General features: G+C 56.0%; 3 protein-coding genes across 3 annotated transcripts; 2 read left to right on the plus strand and 1 right to left on the minus strand.

Annotated features, from left to right (window-relative positions):
- Positions 1 to 133: 133 nt before the first annotated feature.
- ttc5 (tetratricopeptide repeat domain 5) lies at positions 134 to 5,925 on the plus strand. Its single transcript, XM_030337572.1, has 9 exons — positions 134 to 447; positions 811 to 943; positions 1,463 to 1,674; positions 1,910 to 2,060; positions 2,185 to 2,276; positions 3,132 to 3,335; positions 3,844 to 4,058; positions 4,538 to 4,682; positions 5,401 to 5,925. Exons 1-9 carry the CDS (start codon positions 403 to 405, stop codon positions 5,518 to 5,520), a joined length of 1,317 nt encoding a protein of 438 aa, XP_030193432.1. The 5' UTR covers positions 134 to 402; the 3' UTR covers positions 5,521 to 5,925.
- A 1,223-nt stretch (positions 5,926 to 7,148) lies between these two features.
- On the minus strand, positions 7,149 to 10,723 carry ccnb1ip1 (cyclin B1 interacting protein 1). The gene is made up of 5 exons (XM_030337596.1): positions 10,650 to 10,723; positions 9,806 to 10,160; positions 9,160 to 9,306; positions 8,410 to 8,578; positions 7,149 to 7,351 (listed from the first exon to the last, which is right to left on the minus strand). The coding sequence occupies exons 2-5, from the start codon at positions 10,106 to 10,108 to the stop codon at positions 7,170 to 7,172; spliced, it is 801 nt and encodes a 266-aa protein (XP_030193456.1). The 5' UTR covers positions 10,109 to 10,160; positions 10,650 to 10,723; the 3' UTR covers positions 7,149 to 7,169.
- Positions 10,724 to 12,081: 1,358 nt separating this feature from the next.
- On the plus strand, positions 12,082 to 19,409 carry si:ch211-212k18.5 (sal-like protein 3). Its single transcript, XM_030339052.1, has 5 exons — positions 12,082 to 12,400; positions 14,229 to 16,811; positions 16,885 to 17,375; positions 17,436 to 17,534; positions 17,988 to 19,409. The coding sequence occupies exons 1-5, from the start codon at positions 12,325 to 12,327 to the stop codon at positions 18,195 to 18,197; spliced, it is 3,459 nt and encodes a 1,152-aa protein (XP_030194912.1). The 5' UTR covers positions 12,082 to 12,324; the 3' UTR covers positions 18,198 to 19,409.
- Positions 19,410 to 19,624: the final 215 nt, after the last annotated feature.

The following is a 19,624-nucleotide window of genomic DNA, read 5'->3' on the forward strand; positions in this document are numbered from 1 at the left end:
ATGATATTGTTATTTATATTATATTATATACCACGTAAATCCTTCACACTGGGTTTTTCATGATAAGAAGGAGCATTATGAAGCCAGATGGAGTGGTTTGTTAAGCGGAACATAATGACAAGCGGAACTATTTAGCGGAGGTACACACATGCAGACTTCCGCTTAAGCCCATCGATCGGACGACAGATCACCATCCAGCCGTCAGACATCTAACTCTCACTCTTCCGGTGTTTACAGAGCTGTCGGAGGGTGATGGGTTCATATGAACCTCTGTAGGACGTCACGCTGTGCGGGAGATGAACGCATGACCCGCGGCTGAGTGCTTTAGTCTCCTTTTGTTCCTGCAGGTGAACTGGTCCAGTCCTCCTCCTCTCCTCCTCCTCCTCTCCCAGGAGCAGAAACATGGCGGAACCCACCCCGGAGCAGGAGGAGCTGCTCTCGCTGAAGGTGATGCTCCTCTTTTACCCAATATAAGATGTGTGGTTCATGTGCAGACTGGTCAGTTTTATGTTGGATAATGCAACATCGGATTTGTTGTATGATGCTGCATCGTTACTATAACAACCGCATCCCACCGGTCCGTCCTTCAGACGTGTTGTCATTGTTTTACTCACTTGAGGCCTGACCCCAATTTGTCGTTTATTTGTTTGTGTCACCTAGACCGGTTCTTATCCCTGTGTCCATCAGTCATCTTAACGTCTTCCGTCTCAATGAGACCCCACCCATCCTCTCCGACCCCACCCCTTCGTTCACCTTTCTTAAGCTGGTGTCCTCTCTTTCTCTGAAAAACACGTTACTTCTCCCCCACAGGAGCTTGTGGACGAGGTTTATAAATTCCGAGATTGTTATTTCGAGACTCACAGCGAGAGTGAGGCCGGGAAGAAGCAGGGCGAGGTGGCTCAGAGGATGAGGCAGGCCCTCAAGACGCTAGAGGAGAAGGAAGGTAATGCAGCCTCCGCAACACCATCAAACACACCATTAACCACTTGGATCATCTAGGCTCAGTTTCAGACCAGATAATAAGGGCGGCATGTGGCTCAGGAGGCAGAGCGGGTCGGCTGGTAACCGGAAGGTTGCTAGTTCGATCCCAGGCTCCTCCTAGCTGAGTGTCAAGTGACATCTCACCCTAACTGCTCCTTATGAGCTGGCTGTCGCCCTGCGTGGTTGAATCCGCCGGTGTGTCAATGTGTGAATGAATGGATGAATGTGGGGCAATATTGTAAAGCGCTTTGAGTGACCACTTGTTAGAATAGCGCTGTATAAATACAGTCTGTTTACCAATTATAATGCTGATATTTTCAGGGAGGTGATATCACGTGTCACCTGTCCAAGACCAAGTTCGATTCCGACTTTCTTTGTTCTTCTTCGCTGTCCCGGCCATAAATACACAAAATTAAGGGCCACAAATGTAATATAAATGTATATTAACAACCCACCTGGTTCGTGTGGATCTCCCCCCCAGAGCGCTTCAAGCACAAGGCGGAGTTCCTGCTGCAGAAGGGGCGGTGTCTGAACGTGGCCCCGGAGTTCAGCGGCCCCGCCGAGGAGAGCCTGTCCCGGGCCGTGAAGCTGGAGCCGGGCCTGGTGGAGGGCTGGAACACGCTGGGGGAGCAGTACTGGAAGAAGGCCGACCTGGTGGCCGCCAGGAACTGCTTCACCGGGGCGCTGCAGCAGGTGGGGTCACATGACACTCACACAGGTCACATGACGCTCACACAGGTCATATGACGCTCACACAGGTCCCATGACACTCACACAGGTCACATGACGCTCACACAGGAAGAAAGACGATGCATCTTAAAAAATATTGTTTTCCAAATTGTAAAAATGTAGGGATATATATATCACATCCCCAGAGTTATCTCTCTCTCTCTCTCCTTCCCCCCCCCCCCCCCCCCCCCCCCTGTAGAGTAAGAACAAGGTGTCTCTGAGGAACCTGTCCATGGTGTTGAGGCAGCTGCCCTCGTCGGCCGGCGAGGAGCAGGGCAAGCGGGTCATGGAGAGCGTGGACATGGCGCGGCAGGCCGTGCAGATGGACGTCTCCGACGGGACCTCCTGGTGTGAGTAGCCCTGGCCGGGCCGGCTGATCACTCACCCAGACTCTGCAGAGCCTCCCCCTCGCAGAACCCATGCACAACTTCCAGTGAGCTTCAGTGACGCTTCATCCCTGCTGTCCTTTAACAGACATCCTGGGGAACGCCTATGTGTCGCTGTTCTTCACCTGTGGACAGAACCCCCAGATGTCCCAGCAAGCACTGAGTGCCTACGCACAGTCTGTAAGTACCAAGCACTGAGTGCCTACACAGTCTGTAAGTACCAAGCACTGAGTGACTACACAGTCTGTAAGTACCAAGCACTGAGTGACTACACAGTGACTACACAGTCTGTAAGTACCAAGCACTGAGTGACTACACAGTCTGTAAGTACCAAGCACTGAGTGACTACACAGTCTGTAAGTACCAAGCACTGAGTGACTACACAGTCTGTAAATACCAAGCACTGAGTGACTACACAGTCTGTAAGTACCAAGCACTGAGTGACTACACAGTCTGTAAGTGCCAAGCACTGAGTGACTACACAGTCTGTAAATACTCACGGGCTGCGGCGTACAGGGAATGGGTTAAAGGTCCCATGGCATGCCACAAGGTGTGGGCAGATTAGCCGCTACAAGCCGTATTGGAAATCTGTCCCTTCTGACATCACAGGTGGGCGTGTCCACCTAGACGTGCGCTGGATAGATCAGTCTACCAGCCTATCCAGTGGACGGTAGCCAACGTTGCTCATCTATCCGTCACACATCACAGGTGGACACGCCCACCTGTGATGTCATAAGGGGCAGATTTCCAAAACGGCTTGTAGCGGCTAATCACACCACACCTGGTGGCAGCCATGGGCCCTTCAACCTAGTGGTTGTTTGCGCTTTGCACTTGGTTCTACGAACACCCTTACTGTGCCGACAGCTATATATTGTTGTTTCTCTTTCTTCTGACAAATGTACTTATTGTAAGACGCTTTCGATAAAAGCTTCTGTTAAATGCCCGAAATGTAAATGTAAAAGGTCCATGAATCAGTGGCCATGTGAGGAACACAATCTGATCCCTGACCTCTGACCTTTGACCTCTGGGCTGCAGGAGAAGGTGGACCGCATGGCCTCCTCCTACCCCGAGCTGCACTTCAACCGCGCTACGCTCTTCCAGTACGAGGAGATGTTCGGCTCGGCGCTGGGGGGGTACGGCCGGGCCGGGGCGCTGGACCCCGGCTGGGCGGAGCCTCCGGAGCGGGAACGCCAGCTGCTGGAGTACCTGGGGAAGGTCACCGAGCTCATGGAGAACAAGGTGAGACTGACCCCGCCCCCCGCCCACTCACCTGGTCACCAGGTGAGCACGAATGTTCTCCCGAATGCCCGAGACTAATTTCTCCTCAGGGAGACCATAAACGCTTATCTTATCTCATCTTCTCTTATCTTAATGGCCGTGTCATTAGTGTGGCCATTAATGAAAACATCTAGTCGGCTAGATGTTTTATTGTTGTAGCAGTCAAAGGCCAATGAACATCTAATCACTCTGGTGCCATAAAGGTTTGAACGGGGCTCTTAAAGAATTGCATTTCTCCGCCATCAACATTTGCTATATTATCAGCAAACTACTTTTTGTGTTTGTTTATTTTCTACTTAAATTCGTTATTATTTCCATTATCTTGAGCTGAGCAATGGTAAAAGAAAAAGAAACGTATAAGTAGTAATCTGTATCAGCGCAACGTCGCTAGGGCTTGCACCGCCACCCGCGGCCGCTAGGGGGCAGCAGAGCGCCGTGTTTGAATGCGTCCCCGCTCTTACCTCCGCAGGGGAAGGTGAAGGCGCGGCGGCTGCGGACCATGCTGGCCAGCCTCAGCACCTCCTCCCTGGGGCCCTGCTCCTCCCCTCAGTTCCGGTCGCCCGCGGGCCGCGTGGGGAGCCTGGAGCCCCGCACGCTGGCCTCCCTCGCCCACGGCCCCAACGCGGGGGCGGCCGCCATGGGGAAGGTGGTCTTCAGCCTGGCGCCGGACGACCGCATGGCCTTGTGGGTAGTGGGAGTTAGGTGCCGCGGTTGTTGAATCGAAGTTATTCAGCTTGTTGTGAATCCCTAATAGGTCTCCTCCCTGATAAGTCTGAATAATGTGAATCCCACATTTTTATTGTTGATTCACTTGATTTAAAGGATACCACTACTCTTTACCCATACTACTGCAAGAAGAATAACATGCACGGCTGCCATCGTGTACACGTTATGTAGCATCTCTATCTCGCTCTCCCTCTGGTGTCTCTATCTGGTGTCTCCCTCTGGTGTCTCTCTGGTCCCTCCCTCTGGTCTCTCTCTTTGGTCTCTCCCCATCTCCTTTCTCACACTGGTCTCTCCCTCTCTGGTCTCTCTCCCCATCTCCTTTCTCACACTGGTCTCTCCCTCTCTGGTCTCTCTCCCCATCTCTTCCTCACACTGGTCTCTCCCTCTCATCTCTTCCTCACACTGGTCTCTCTCTGGTCTCTCTCCCTGGCCTCCAGTACGTTCGGCATGGTGGACAGCGAGGAGACATGCATCGTGGTGATGGTCTACAACACGGCCGACAGCTGGGGCGTCCTGATCGGAGACACCGTGGTCATCCCCGAGCCGCAGGTCAAACGGCAGAGCGTCACGCACAAGGACCAGGTAGGGTCACCGTGGTTACAGGACCAACAAACCATGCATGGGCTTCTGTGCTGGCGCTATGGAGGGCTGTTCCCCCGCCCTGCTGATGAGTTGCTGAGGCGACACCTGTCCTCCGCTGATCGGGGCTGAACCGTAGGGAGGTTTACAGGGCATTCGGCAGGACGACCGTCAGAGGGATTTAAAGGCAGGGCCCGGCCTGGGAACATTATCAACCAATAAGAAGTTCTGCATGCACTCGCATGGGTTCAGGCTAGATTAAAATGTTTTGGTCTCCTACAATGAACCCGCGGCGAGATCCCCCTCTCTGGTGGAACACGGTCACTGCCGTTGCTTCTTGCCCGACACACCTCATCCTCTGACGGGCCGTGGTCCTGCACTGTAGCTGTCAGCTCTGCTAGTGTATGGGCTTACTAGTCGCCCTATTGAGTCACATCTGACCATTCAGCCATCAACCGAGTGTGTTTCTCTAGATCATATCACGGTGTCACATGATACACCTATGTTCAACCCTACTGTTAAACCTCTGGGTTGAAGTCCATCGATTCATAATAATTCATATATTTTATTCTTCCAAATAGTCGATGGGTTAGAAACATTTAGAAAGTGTCATATCAATAAAAACCTCAACAGGCAGGATCTGTGTCCCCTGCTGACAGGATCTGTGTCTCTCTCCTCCCCCCCCCCCCCCCCCCCCCCCCCCCGCCCCCGCCTCCCGCAGTCCTTTGACTTCAGGAGCGTGCGTGTTGACACACCCCTGCTGCTCATCGTCAACGGCAAGCGGCAGAACGCCCAGAGCCAGATCGCAGCCCGGGTCAGCTACAAGCCGCAGAGCGAGTGAACGCCGCCGCGGCGAGGAGCGGATCGCGGCGAGGAGCGGAACGCGGCGAGGAGCGGAACGCGGCGAGGAGCGGAGCGGCACGCGGGCGACGGCAACCAAGGAGTCGGGATTTGGTTTTTGGGAGTTTGAACGACATACTGTGATCTGAACCCCTGAGATATGTAGCATGGAGTTCCAGAGGCCCCGCCCACACGCGGCGGTTTTGATATTTTCTTCCTTGTTTTGTACATAGGAGTTGTGAACCGTTACCTGTTATTGAGGAACACTTTTGTATATATTTATTCATACCCTTGCCTTTTTACATTGTTGATGTCAGGGAGTGGAGTTATGTTAAAATTATGTGTGTGTTGAACCTTTTGAGTTGTAAAATAAACTTGGTTTAAGATGGACGACCCGACTACTGGACACACTTTGGTTGGACACTCGATGTTTTATTGAATCGACTTGTAGAAGTTTAGTGTGAAAACCCAAATTTCCTGAATGAATTATCCTCTACGCAACTAGAGAACTATACTGTATAACTAACTATACTCTAACGATAACCATCAGCTTAAATAAACGGGTGGATCCACATCAAGGTGATGAACACCTTTTGAGGTGCGTTACCTGTTAGAAGGGTAAAGCAGAACATTAGATAACAATAAAGTGCACTTATCTCAAACACTAATACACAGCGTCCACTGGAGCTCCACCCGGCGACTGAAGGACCAGACCACCTGCCTGGGGGCTCAGTGGTCCTGGGGGGGGGTCAGTGGTCCTGGGGAGGGGGGGGGGCTCAATGGTCTCGGGGGGGGGGCCCAGTGGTCTTGGGGGGGCTCAGTGGTCTTGGGGGGGGCTCAGTAGTCTTTGGGGGCTCAGTGGTCTTTGGGGGCTCAGAGGTCCTGGGGGGGCTCAGTGGTCCTGGGGGGGGGCTCAGTGGTCCTGGGGGGGCTCAGTGGTCCTGGGGGGGGGCTCATTGGTCCTGGGGGGGGGCTCAGTGGTCCTAGGGGGCTCAGTGGTCCTGGGGGGGGGGCTCAGTGGTCCTGGGGGGGGGCTCAGTGGTCTTGGGGGCTCAGTGGTCCTGGGGGCTCAGTGGTCTTGGGGGCACAGTGGTCCTGGGGGGGGCTCAGTGGTCCTGGGGGGGGCTCAGTGGTCCTGGGGGGGGGCTCAGTGGTCCTGGGGGGGGCTCAGTGTTCCTGGGGGGGGCTCACTGGTCCTGGGGGGGGCTCAGTGGTCCTGGGGGGGGGGCTCATTGGTCCTGGGGGCTCAGTGGTCTTGGGGGGTCAGTGGTCCTGGGGGGGGGGCTCAGTGGTCTTGGGGGGTCAGTGGTCCTGGGGGGGGGCTCAGTGGTCCAGGGGGGGGGCTCAGTGGTCCTGGGGGCTCAGTGGTCCTGGGGGGGGGGCTCAGTGGTCTTGGGGGGTCAGTGGTCCTGGGGGGGGGGCTCAGTGGTCCTGGGGGGGGTTTAGTGGTCCTGGGGGGGGGCTCAGTGGGCCTGGGGGCTCAGTGGTCCTGGGGGGGGGGGCTCAGTGGTCCAGGGGGGGGGCTCAGTGGTCCTGGGGGGGGCTAAGTGGTCCTGGGGGGGGCTCAGTGGTCCTGGGGGGGGGGGCTCAGTGGTCCTGGGGGGGGGCTCAGTGGTCCTGGGGGGGGGGCTCAGTGGTCCTGGGGGGGGCTCAGTGGTCCTGGGGGAAGGCGCGGCCCCTCTCCATGGCGGGCGTCCTGAGGTGGAAGAAGGCGCTGGGGCGGCCCAGCTCCAGGCCGGTGAAGAGGCTGCCCTCCCCCTGTGGGCCCATGGCCAGGAACGGGGGGCTGGGCCTGGGGGAGCACGGCGGTCTGAAGCCCCCGGCCGGGCCCGCTGGGGGGCACAGGGGAGGCCGTCAGGTTCCCCTCATGGAAAAAGTCTTTCTTTTGTCTTATTTCTCTTTGGGATTTAATATAATACAATATTTTCATTTCATTAAGGGCAATTAGCAGAAGACTTTACCCAAAGCCACCCACTCACAATAAGTATTTGTGTCAGAAGAAAGAGAAACCACAATATATCTCTGTGGGTACAGTAAGGATGGTCATAGAACCAAGTGCCAAGCACTAACTATCACTAGGTTAACCCATTCCCCGTACACAACACAGACAGATAGGATAAGACGCAACGCAATGCTATTTACTATTCTAAGTGCAAGGACCTACAACATATAATAAGGGCATACATTACTTACAGAGTTATAAGAGGAAACATTTGATTATTTGACCCCTCTCCTCAGTTCTGAAGGTTGATAATTTAAACCTCTTTATTCTTGGCCTTGTAATGCCCGTCCTCACCAAACCATGACTTCCTGGTGGGCTGACCTCCTGAGAACTACCCCCCAAGGTGGATGTAGTACTCAAGAGGTCCCCCACAACAGGGAGTCTGGTTAGATAAGTAAGTACCCATCACACTTGGCTTCACGAGTGGTGGTTCTGTGTCAGGGAGTTTTCTAATTCCAAAATCCCCCGACGGCGAGTTATTGAAATTCATTTTGAATATGGCGCCATGCGGTCGTAACAGAGAACACCCAACAGAGTCTGTGGGGAGGCTGTCTGAGGCTCTGAACCATCACAAGTTCATCGCCATAGCATAGCAGTATTTATTATGAATTGGAAATATGAATTAGTTTGTTTGTAACAAAGCCAAACATCAGGTGTGGAATTTTTAAGCATACGGTTTATGAATCATTATTGGTTAACATTAGATATCTGATATGCTATCATCATGCTATCAGATATTTTTATGTACTAGGATAACCCCAACATTGGGATCATCCCAACATTGGGATCACCCTCACACTGGGATCATCCTAACTCTGGGACCCCCCCCCCCCCCCCCCCCCCCCAACACTGGGACCCCCTAGTGGATCAGAGTCTGGCTCTCCTCACCTGGGTGGAGCAGGTGGTGGGGGTGTCTCGCCGGCTCCTCCCTCTCCACCACCACCATGTTGCGGAGGCGCAGAGAGTCGTACAGGCCCTGCAGCTTCTGGTACTGCCGGTTCCTCTCCATCAGCCGCTCCGCCACCTCGCTGTACTTCCTCTTGTACTCCTCCATCACCTGGGGGAGCAGTTCACCGACACACCGATATGAGCGCCTGGGCGAGGGGTGGCGTCGGCTGACGGGGGGAACTTTGGATCAACTGCGCTGAAACATGAGGTATTATGGTCGCCAATGGTTACCTTTAGTAATGGTTTGTGCGGTTAAGGCCATGGTAGGACTCTGGGCAGCGACTCCAGGCTACCAGACCACTACAAGACGCTGGGGAATAAGTACTGCGCTGAAGTAGACCGCCTCTAATTAAAGTCATAGAAATGACGAATGTCTGACGGAGGGGAGCGGGTTGGGCACCGAGTTTAAAGGCCCCCCCAACGGGCATGGACGGTAAAGTCGGCTAATATTAGACATTAAACGTTTAAGAGGAACTGGAAAATCCTCTTGCTTTAAAGAATTACATTACAACGATCAGAGGTGGGTCTTCTGTAACGAAACGGGAGCTGTCATTTTGTGGTGCAACCCCCCACCCACAATATGGTCCCAACGTTTAAGAGCCGGGGGCTTCACAGCACACATGTGGACCTCATCATCCAGCCCTTGGCTTCAGTAGAAAGCCAGTGGCTCAGCTGGAGCTCTGATGGTACCTTCTTCAGGGACGATATCTCCCCCCGCATGGCCCCCAGGTCCAGCTCCCGGCTCTGGTTCTGCTGGTTCAGCATCTTCTCCAGCTGCTTGACCTGCACCTCGGCCCGGGACAGGGTGTAGTCCTGGTACATGCGCTCCTGGTGGATCTGAGAGCAGGTACAACGGAGAATCAATCCTCTGTGCTGAAGTGTAATCGTCTGTAACGTACCGCTGTTGTCCAGGGAAAAAAGGCTGACGCAACAAACCATCGCAGAACCAGTTTCCTCTCCAGTCAACGTTCAAGTAATAGGATGAGGTTTCTAAAGAATAAACAGCCTACCTTGTGAGGTTAATACTGCCATTGGACACACAGTGTGTTGTGTGTGTTTGTGTACCGGTTAATGTGAGGCTTCAATTGATTAGAGGGACAATCTGGGACTATAGAGGCCCTTAATAAATGCCCGGTCCCACTCGGTTAGGGTTTGGAGTCCGCTGGCCCACTCAGCAGCACCAACATGCAGTCATTAACCCCACGCTTCACTCAAAGCAACATGTGCACACAGAGACAGGTGGACTACAGGTACGGGACAGGACGGCTGGGGGGCTCCATCACCACGCACACAAACCGGGCGGGTAAACAACAACAAACAAACAAACCGCCCGGACCTGGTAGCTCCAGAAGGCCAGCGCCCTGGTGCTGATGTCCAGGACCACCTCGGGCCGCAGCCCGGCCAGCACGATGGCCTTGTAGTCCTCCGAGGGGGACAGCTCGGTGCGGACGATGTCCAGCTTCCCGGACAGGGTGGAGGAGCAGGCGGGACAGACGGCCGGGGAGCGGCTGAACTCGCCGGAGCCGTGCTGGTCGCAGAAGGCGTGCGAGCAGGCGGTGACCCAGGCGAAGCCGCACAGCTTGGCCCGACACTTGGGGAAGTTGCAGAGGAGAGTGTCGTCGCAGAGAGACAAGGCCATGGTCCGTGTGACGGGGTGAAGGCCTTCAAAGATCAGCTTCCTACCCCAGAGCCTGTACATGGACGGGGGATATACATCGTTAGTTTGGGGGTCAAAGCTAAACATTAGGCCCTCAACCTAAAACATAAAGCTTATTAAGTCCATTAGCAAGAATTATTCAGCGTATTTGCATTTTCTGATATTCTAATATATTAAAGACTATATATCTAACTATATAACTAACAACTCTGGAGTCAATATAGTTATTAGAATAGCAAACATAAATCACTGTCATGGTAATCAATGGAAAGGATTGACTTCAATTGTTGAAGTTATTAGAATAGCTAACATAAATCACTGTCATGGTAATCAATGGAAAGGATTGACTTCAATTGTTATTCGTTTAGGAGGCATATGCTTTATTGTACACATATTAAAGACACGTGGGCATAATATATGTAATTATCAATAATATAAATCATTATTCGCCGTTTGTGTGGATACTATACTATACGACCTGTCCACCTCTGATGTAAATAATGTAGTTTATCGCCTCCCTCACCGTGTAAATCAACGTTATTAACGAACATACGAGCTAGAAGCTAATTAGCATAACTAGCTTAACGCCAACCGATATCATCCTACGATCTGATTGGTCCTTAGCTGATTGGCGTACGTTCCAATCAGAACCGTCCAAGCATTAAACCCAATTCGCAATATACGGACACTGGGGGGAGGGGGGGGGGGGGGGGGGGGGGCAAATAAATACAAGAATAATATTTAATTATTATTTAATTTAATTATTATTTGATAATTAATAATAATCGTATAATCTTCTAATTTCAACATCAAAAGTTTTTATTTTAGCGGAGTTCGTTCTACATGGATGGTTTTTTAGACGGTTAAATGGACGGCAGTCCATTCACAGTTCAAAACGAGGAGTCCTCCTGCTTTCCTCCACGCAAGCTTTGAGTGGCCCGGCTCTATAAAGTGAGACACCTACTTAAATATGTTCTCCCCCCTCTCTCCCTCTCTCTCCCTTTTATCCGAGCCCCCACGTGGTCCGGCCGGGGGTGAAAGAGGGGCATTGTGTGAGCGTTTCTGGGGGTTCATAGTGAGCGGGGGAGATGCTCAGTCAACCACGTCCAGCACGCCTATTGTCGCGGATTCCTATCTATTCTCTGCCTTTTAAAGAGAGCCCCAGCGTAAGGTGGTGCTGGTGGGTGGGGGGGGGGGGTCTGTAGGCCAAGTCATAATGGGCGACATGAAATACATGGTGTGCGTTGGGGATGAGTGTGGGACTTCGGCTGGTGTAATTAGCCCTGGAGAGAATTAAAGGGGGAAATACATCCACTATTAGTCCTTGCTTCCAAAGCGTTTGGCCCAAAGTGAAGTGTTTTGGATTAATATAGTCCATCATGTTTGCTTTTAATACGGTTGGAGCTTAGATGGTGGAGCAAATAAATTCCCCCTTTCATTTCAACTGATTAATAAGTCATTAATCCACTTTACGTCGAACAGAATACTAATGTTTTGGTTGGATTGTTTTTTGTATAGGACCTATGTCCTGCAGGCAGCTCGTTTATTTAGGAAGCCAACAGGTTTGACATCCCTTTGTCATATTTTATTTAAACTTTATGGCCGCTGGGCAAATGTCTAAGGTAGGAATAGGCAGAGAGGGAGAGAGAGAGAGAGAGAGAGAAGCAGCTAGGCTGTGTGTTACAGGCCATTGAAATGCAAATATCAATGAAGAACAAGGAGTGGTGTGTGTGTGTGTGTGTGTGTGTGTGTGTGTGTGTGTGTGTGTGTGTGTGTGTGTGTGTGTGTGTGTGTGTGTGTGTCAGCATCCAGTGTGTGTGTGCGTGTCCATATGCGCGCGCGCGCGTGTGTGTGTGTGTCCACATGCGCGTGTGTGTGTGTGTGATGGTGTGTTGAATGTGTGTTCATGTAAAGGAAGCAGGAGGAGAGGAGGGGCGCAAATTGGACAAGTTTGGGGGGAGAGAAGAGACTTTCAGAAAACAGCCACACACACACTCACACTCCCTGGCGGACCCGCACCGCACGGATATCCCAACACGAGAGACGTCAAGGTTTTCCCCGATTCCCGGTACATGGGATGGTTTAGCTGCACACGCTCACAGTGGGACCGACTGTCGCGTCCCCGCGTGCAGAGCGCCGCGTCCCCGCGTGCAGAGCGCCCCCCCGCTGCCGCCGCCGCCTCCGTCTCCTCGTGAATCATGTCCCGCCGGAAGCAGAAGCGACCCCAGCAGCTTGTGAACGCGGACCCAGGGGGCACGAGGCTGCTCTCTCACGGTGAGGCTGCGATCCATTCCCATTTGTTGTGTTTTTTTTTGCTCCGACTCCACGGGACCGGGTTGTGTTCCCCAGCTTCGGGCACTTTGAAAAGTTTTCCCTGGACCCTAAGCGGCTGAATAAGTGGTTTGGGTCATAGTGTTGACTCACCTCTTGGTGGGACCGGTGAGGCTGAGAGTTTTTGTTTATAGGAGTAAGAGCTGCCCTGTGAATGTAGTATGCAAATGAAGCTGTATTTGCATTATTGGATTCCTGCTCAGTCCCACGCAGCAGATTCACCTGGGGTGTGACTATAGCGCTTACCTTTTGTTGATATTCTCCGGCAATACAAACGGGGCCCCGCTAAGTGGCTTTGGTCGGTGGTTGGACGGGGGCCCCCACAAATGTCCCTGCGAATAAAGTAAAGGATTAACCCGCAGACATCAGTGGACATTTTCCTGCTTCTTGGAAAGGAACAAGCTAATCAGTGCAGACGGTTGGAGGTCTTTGATTGGGTGAGAGCGTTCCCTTATTTGTTAACAATAAAGTGCGTGGTGGGCTCGGGGGGAAGGGAACGGCGGTGTTTCTGCTAAAGATTAAGCCTCTGCCCTTCTATGCTGTCCCTCTCTTGGCTCACTCTTCACGATTCTCTCTCCCTTATGTCCCTTCTCTCCCCCATTTTCCTGCCTCTCAATGCCCTCGCCCCCTCCTCTTCCCCCCAGTCCCTTTGACTGTATGCTTTCACACAGCTGGGGGTTCATATGGGTTAAAAAGAGTAAAAAAGATCTGTGTGTGTGTGTGTGTGTGTGTGTGTGTGTGTGTGTGTGTGTGTGTGCGCGTGCGTGTGTGTGGAGGGGGTCGTATGCACTTATTTGCTGGTTAGCGTTGCACTGGGAAAGTTTGCTCAAGTATTCCGTCGGAGGTTGTTCTGCAGGTAAGAGTTGCACACAAAGGAAAGAGTTAGAGAAAGGGGAATGGCTGGGGGCTGGGGGGGGGGGGGTAATGCATACATCTCATTGCCCTGCAGGTGCACTGCGCTCAAGAAAAGAGTTTAAAAGTGAATCAGAGTACAGTCATTCATTCCATCACTATATCTCTCCAGGAGGGAATGGGTGAGTTAGACCTCATTGTTAGCTACCTACCCTCCCCCCGCTCTCTCTCTCTCTCTCTCTCTCTCTCCATGCTCAAGATTCTGAAAGAATTTGACCCCTGAGCTGCAGAGGTCAGATCAGTTGACCAATCGGAGTGTCCGGACAGTGCCCAGAATCCTTAGCATGGGCTGACCCCCGACCTCCACGCTGATGTCACGGGGGTAGGGTGAATGGGAAGATGAAAGACATAACTGCTGCATAGAGGGGGGGGGGGGGGGGGGTTAAGAGGGGTTATGGGTTGTCGTGGTGATGTCCATTGTCCTCTGAAATGGGTTGTCATAGCAGCCAGCAGTTCTGCATGTTTGTGTGTGTGTGTGTGCCTAAGACGTTTGGCTAGTTTCTGCCCCCGAACGGCGCAGATTGAGACGAGACATCAGAATCCCCCAGAAGGGTTTCTTTGTTTGTTTATTTGCTGGTTTCACGGCGGCTTCCTTCGGCCGTCCCGTTTGAAGGAGCAACAGGACACCCCGGAATGCACACAAAACCTAAGATAAACAATCGGTCGGAAAGGTGAAATCAACAGCCAGAGGAGGGCTGAGCGGCTCCTACTCCTAATAGCCTTCTTTGAAACAGTCCGGCCACGACCAGATAAAAACAGATAGTTTAAAGGCTTTAACTAAAAGGGGGCAGCGTGGTTCCAAGGTTGTTTTAAGCGGTGAAATGATTTTAATTGTTGTTTTCCCTTTGGTGCTCCTCAGACGACCACCTCGGGGTGAAGTCCCCCTCCACGTCGCTGGGCTCTGAGTTCACCTCCTCCGGCTCCTCCTCGTCCTCGCCCACCTCGCTGCAGGACTGCCAGCCCCCCCTGGCCCCGCGCCCGTCCCCCGGGGGGCTCCACGCGCCCTCCCTCCCCAGCGAGAGCTCGCCCCCGCCCCACTGGCCGAGCCACATCGTGCCCTACACCACCTCCCTCCCCAACACACACTCCTCCCTCTCGCCCGACTTCCCTCACCCGTCGCTCTCCTCCCAGACGCGCTCCCCCCCCCTCCTGCTGGCGCAGACCACCCTCCCCCACTCGCTGCACCAGGGCCGCCCCCCCGCCGCCATGACCTCCCCGACCATGGGCAGCTCGGCCACCACCACCACCACCTCTTCCTCCTCCTCCTCCTCCTCCTCGCACTGCGTGCCCCAGCACGGGGGCCACAGCCCCCCCGGGGGCCTGGGGGGGCACATGGGGGCGCCCCCCACCCTGGCCGTGCTGCTGGAGGAGCTGCGGGTGCTGCAGCAGCGGCAGATCCACCAGATGCAGATGACGGAGGAGATCTGCCGCCACGTGCTGCGGCTGGGCAGCGCCGTCTTCTCCCAGGACCACTCCCAGCAGGGGGGCGGCACCGACGGCCACCACAAGGCCTCCGGGGCCGAGACCCCGTCCCCCACCCACCCTGCGCCCGGCCTGGCCGCGGGCTCGGCCTCCGGCCTGCTGACGGGGCTGCCCTCCCTCTTCCCCCAGGGGCTGGACTCCTCCAAGCTGAGCCTGTCCCAGTCCCTGGGCGGCAGGGCCCTCCCCCCTTCCCCCTTCTCCGCCTCCTGCTCCCCCTCCATCACCTCCAGCGTCAGCTCCTCCGTCTCCTCGCTCCACCCTCTGTCGCTGTCGCTGGGCCTCCCGCCGCGCTACCTCCACGAGAAGCCGGCCAACGCCTCCTCGCCGTTCGGACACGCCAACGGGCTGGGCTTCCCCGCGGGGCCGCCCCCGCCGCCCGCCAACGGCGCCCAGGACCCCCTGGGGCCCGGCTCCTCGCTGGGCCGGGCGCAGCACGCCTGCCGCTTCTGCGGGAAGGTGCTGAGCAGCGACTCGTCGCTGCAGATCCACCTGCGCTCGCACACGGGCGAGCGGCCGTACCAGTGCCCCGTCTGCTTCAGCCGCTTCACCACGCGCGGGAACCTCAAGGCGCACTTCCTGCGGCACCGCGAGCAGAACCCCGAGCTGTCGCTGTCCCTGCTGCCCCCGGCGCTGGCGGACATGCCCGGCCCGCCGCCGCCGCCGCCTAGCTCCTCCTCCTCCTCCTCCCAGAGACGCAGGAAGCGTCGCGCCGAAGAGGAAGAGCCCTTCGGCGGCGTGAAGGGCATGACGGAGAGCATGGCGCTGGGCTTCCTGTCGCCCCACCCCTCGCCCTCCTCCCTGCCGCTGCCGCCGTCGGTGGACATGGCGCTGCTGTCCACCGCCCACTCGCTGCTGCAGCTCAACCGTGCCTCGGCGGCGGCGGCGGCGGCCGCCAGCGCGTCGGGCGCGGGGCTGACCGCCACCACCTCCTCCTCCTCCTCCTCGCCGATGAACGGCCAGGCCAAGGGCGCCAAGCTGCAGCGCTTCGACGAGAACACGCCCCCGGGCTCGGCGCTGCACGCCGCCTCGCCCTACTCCCAGCTCGCCTCCCACCTCCCCAAGATCCTGTTCCCCGGCGGGGCGGCCCCCCACCACCTGGCCCTGCTGCGGCCCCCCGGCCACGCGGCCGCCGGCCACATGGCCTCCCCCCACCAGCTGCCCTTCCCCTTCCCGCCGTTCCCCAAGCCGTCCACCTCCTCCCCGTCGCCCACCTCCTCCTCCCCCACCTCGGACACCTCCAAGCTGCAGCGGCTGGTGCAGAAGCTGGAGAAGCAGCCGCGGGGGGCCGTGTCCTCGGGGCCCCCGCCCGCCGCCTCCACCTCCTCCATGATCTTCAGCCAGGCGGCGCTCCACGCCGACGCCTTCGGCCACGACCTGAGCTCCACCTCCAACGCCTACCGCCGGGAGATGCTGGCCGCGCTGGGCCTCAGCCCCAACACGGGCGCCCTGATGGGGGCCCACGGGCTCCCGGGGGCCGCCACCTCCACCACCTTCACGGCCCCCCTGCTGCCGGCGGCGCTGGCGGCCAACCAGTGCGGCGTCTGTCTGCGCGTGCTGAGCTGCCCGCGGGCGCTGCGGCTGCACGCCGCCACCCACCTGGGCGAGCGGCCCTACCCCTGCAAGCTGTGCGGCCGCTCCTTCTCCACCAAGGGCAGCCTGCGGGCCCACCTGGCCACGCACCGCGCCCGGCCCCCCAACGCCCGCGCTCAGAACTCCTGCCCGCTCTGCCCCCGCAAGTTCACCAACGCCCTGGTGCTGCAGCACCACATCCGGCTGCACCTGGGGGGGCAGATCCCCCCGGAGGATGACACGCCCCCCGAGGACCTGCCCCCCCCCGAGGCCGCCCAGCTCCTCCCCCTGGCGCTCACCGTGAGCAGCGCCGCCAAGTCGGCCGCCGCCAACGGCCCCGTCTCTGGCTCCGCCCCCAGGCCCCCGCCCCCCCCCCGCCGCTCCCGTCTCGGTGAAGGTGGAGGAGACGGAGGCCGCCGCCCCCAGCGCCAGCCCCCCGCCCCCCGCCCGGGACCCCCCCCCAGCGTGGGCCCCCGAGGACCCCCTGCTCCCGGGCGCCGCCCCCCCGGTGGGCGGCGGCCCTTTGAACGGTGCCGTATCCTCGGAGGAGACCGCCCCCCCGGCCCGGGGCCCCCCCAGCCCTCTGAAGGCCCCCGCTGGGCCCCTCACCAACGGACCCCCCGGGGCCCCGGAGGGGGAGGGCGAGGGGGAGGGGGACCAAGAGGGCCCGCTCTCGCTCTGCGTCTCCAAGCCGACCGCACCCCCCCCCGCCGCCGCCGCCGATGCCCCGCCGCCCGGTACGGGCCCCGAGCCAGACCCTCCGGCCGCCAGCGCCTCACCCGCCGCCTCGCTCCCCACCAGCCCCAAGCCGGCCCCCCCGTCGGAAGAGGCCTCAGAGGAGGGGGGGCCAGACCCCGCCCCCCAGACCAAAGGGGAGGAGCCCGGGGAAACGGCAGCCGATCCGCCGCAGGAGGAGGAGCCTGTGACGAAGGAGGAGGAGTCCAGCGCCCCCGAGGTGAAGCCTGCAGAAGAACCAGAGGCCTCCGAGGCACCGCCCCCGCCCCCGGCCCCGCCCCCGGCCCCGGCCCCGCCCCCGGCTGCGCCCGCCCGGCCAGACAAACCCTACAGCTGCTCCCAGTGCGGGAAGGCGTACGCCAGCCGCAGCGGGCTCAAGGTGAGGAGACGGACGGACGGACAGACAGGTTTACCTTCAGGGCGCTTAGCAGACGCTTTGATCCAGAGCGACTTACAATAAGTACATCAGTCAGAAGAAAGAGAAACAACAATATATCTCTGTTGATACAATAAGAATGTTCATAGAACCAAGTGCCAAGCACTAACTATCACTAGGTTAACCCATTCCCCGTACACAACAGATAGCTAGGATGAGAGGCTAAACGATGCTATATAATGTTTTTTGGGGCCAGGACGTACAACATACAATATGTCCGTACAATGGGTGTTAAGGGGGGGGGGGGGTATGAGAGTCTAGGTCATCTCTCAACAAGTGAGTCTTTAGCAGAAGCTGGTGAACGACTGCCGTGTGACTGTTGCCCCACTCATCCTTTGTGTCGTTTGTGGTGGTTCTGTTTCCCTAACCACGTCTTGTATCTCGTTTGTTTTAAAGGGCCACATGAAGACTCACCCTGCATCGACCACCACCACGCCCTCCAAGGCTCCGACCAATGGCAGCGAGGCAGCGGAGGGAAACGGCTCGGCCAATAAGGTCGAGCAGGAGGACGGGCCGGGATTGGCCAAAAGCTCTGAGAAGGACACTCCCCCAATCAGTGTGGCGACCAATGAGGAAGAGGAGAAGCTTATGGATACTACTGTGTAGAGATGATGAGATTATCGCTGGTGGCCTGTTGGCTGAGGGCCGTGACAAGGGAATGTAACTCGTTTGGTTTTCTTCTATGACATTATTTTTTTCTAGAGCTTGATTCTTCTTGTATATTTTGTTTTGCAGTAGTCCTATAGATCCACTCTGTCAGTGTGTGACGCGCTACTTTGGTGCCGACTCAATTTGGCGACGTTATTTTTGTTCTCGGCGAGGCCTTACGTCCCATGGTTCAGTATTCGGGAGCTCACGACTTCTGCGTCTGTGCTTTTCTATTTCTTGAACAAATATTATCCAGGACCGATGCGTACAGCAAACGGCTGCTGTAGAAACTAGATTGTTACAGCCAGAGGCGCCGAGGACCTTGGTTTACTCGCGTCCGGAGTCGATTCTTGTTCCTCCTGCGTGAGGAAATGGCCGCCAGGTGTCTGGAGAAATGTAAAAAAAAAAGAAAAGGGGATTCTGGACGGCGCTCATCCTTCTGCCTGATCGACTGTGCTAAAAACTGTTATTTGTTAACACAAGTATTTTCTTTTGAAAACAATTGTATTTTCACTGCTGTAATGTTTCTCGACCTGCAGTAATAAAGAAGACCACTACAATAGTGAGCAATACTGGTGATGTTTGTCTGTAGTGCCTTTCTGAGGAGGAACCCAGTCCGCCTTTAACCCAAACAAACCAAATGAGACCGGTGCGGGTCTCTCTGGACCTCCTGAACCCTCTGTGATGACATGATGCTCAACATGTCTGTGTGTTTGGTCTCACTGGCTCTCCTCCACTAGAAACACAACATAGGGGTTATTGTGATTTCCATAACGATGATATCCATGTCACTGATGGGTGTGGAATGTAGAAAATGGCCGTACTCATAAATGATTGTATTTTGTTTTTTATTTGATTGTGATGGTGGCCGGTTTGAAACGTTGGCTCTACTGTGGGTCTCGGGCGGCGAAGGGCCATGTTATGTGTTAGTGGTTCACCTTTAGTGCCAGGTGAACCTCTCTACTTTTCTTCCACTTTTCTCTCAATGCACTTGAGTGTTTTGTGCCTCTTCAGCACAGACCGCCACACTCACCACCAAAACTCGACCCCCCCCACCCCCACCCTCCTTATTGTATAGCTCTCTGGTTTGGTTTTGTAGTCGCGATCTATCAACATGTTCCTCGCTGTGAAGTCTCCATGAAAAAATGAATAAAATGGTGTTGTGGAAGAGCTGGTGGTGGCCTTGATTCTGTCCTTGGTTCACAGTGGGTTTGCCTCCGGTCCTCAGCCCGTCAGTCTCTCCCGAGCGGAGGGGTTCTGCTCGCTGAGCGCTGGTTTTACGCGGGTTCTACTCTGTTGGGTGAGTTTCTGTTGGTCCTGAGGCTCGGAATGGGCGTCCTTTGTCTCCGAGGCCGGGCGAGCTGTCTGAATATTCGGCCTTTCTT

The sequence above is a fragment of the Gadus morhua genome, chromosome 17 (genome assembly GCF_902167405.1).
Source record: "Gadus morhua chromosome 17, gadMor3.0, whole genome shotgun sequence".
NCBI classification, from domain to species: Eukaryota; Metazoa; Chordata; class Actinopteri; order Gadiformes; family Gadidae; genus Gadus; species Gadus morhua.

Coding starts and splice junctions, on each gene's coding strand:
- ccnb1ip1 (XM_030337596.1), bottom strand. CDS start 10,108: ATGGCCTTGTCTCTCTGCGACGACACTCTCCTCTGCAACTTCCCCAAG. Junction 8,579..9,159: donor AGATATCGTCCCTGAAGAAG/GTACCATCAGAG, acceptor CTGCTCCCCCAG/GTGATGGAGGAGTACAAGAG. Junction 7,352..8,409: donor CCACCACCTGCTCCACCCAG/GTGAGGAGAGCC, acceptor TGTGCCCCCCAG/CGGGCCCGGCCGGGGGCTTC.
- si:ch211-212k18.5 (XM_030339052.1), top strand. CDS start 12,325: ATGTCCCGCCGGAAGCAGAAGCGACCCCAGCAGCTTGTGAACGCGGAC. Junction 12,401..14,228: donor CACGAGGCTGCTCTCTCACG/GTGAGGCTGCGA, acceptor GGTGCTCCTCAG/ACGACCACCTCGGGGTGAAG. Junction 16,812..16,884: donor CCCCCGCCGCTCCCGTCTCG/GTGAAGGTGGAG, acceptor ACCCCCCCCCAG/CGTGGGCCCCCGAGGACCCC.
- ttc5 (XM_030337572.1), top strand. CDS start 403: ATGGCGGAACCCACCCCGGAGCAGGAGGAGCTGCTCTCGCTGAAG. Junction 3,336..3,843: donor CCGAGCTCATGGAGAACAAG/GTGAGACTGACC, acceptor TTACCTCCGCAG/GGGAAGGTGAAGGCGCGGCG. Junction 4,683..5,400: donor GCGTCACGCACAAGGACCAG/GTAGGGTCACCG, acceptor CGCCTCCCGCAG/TCCTTTGACTTCAGGAGCGT.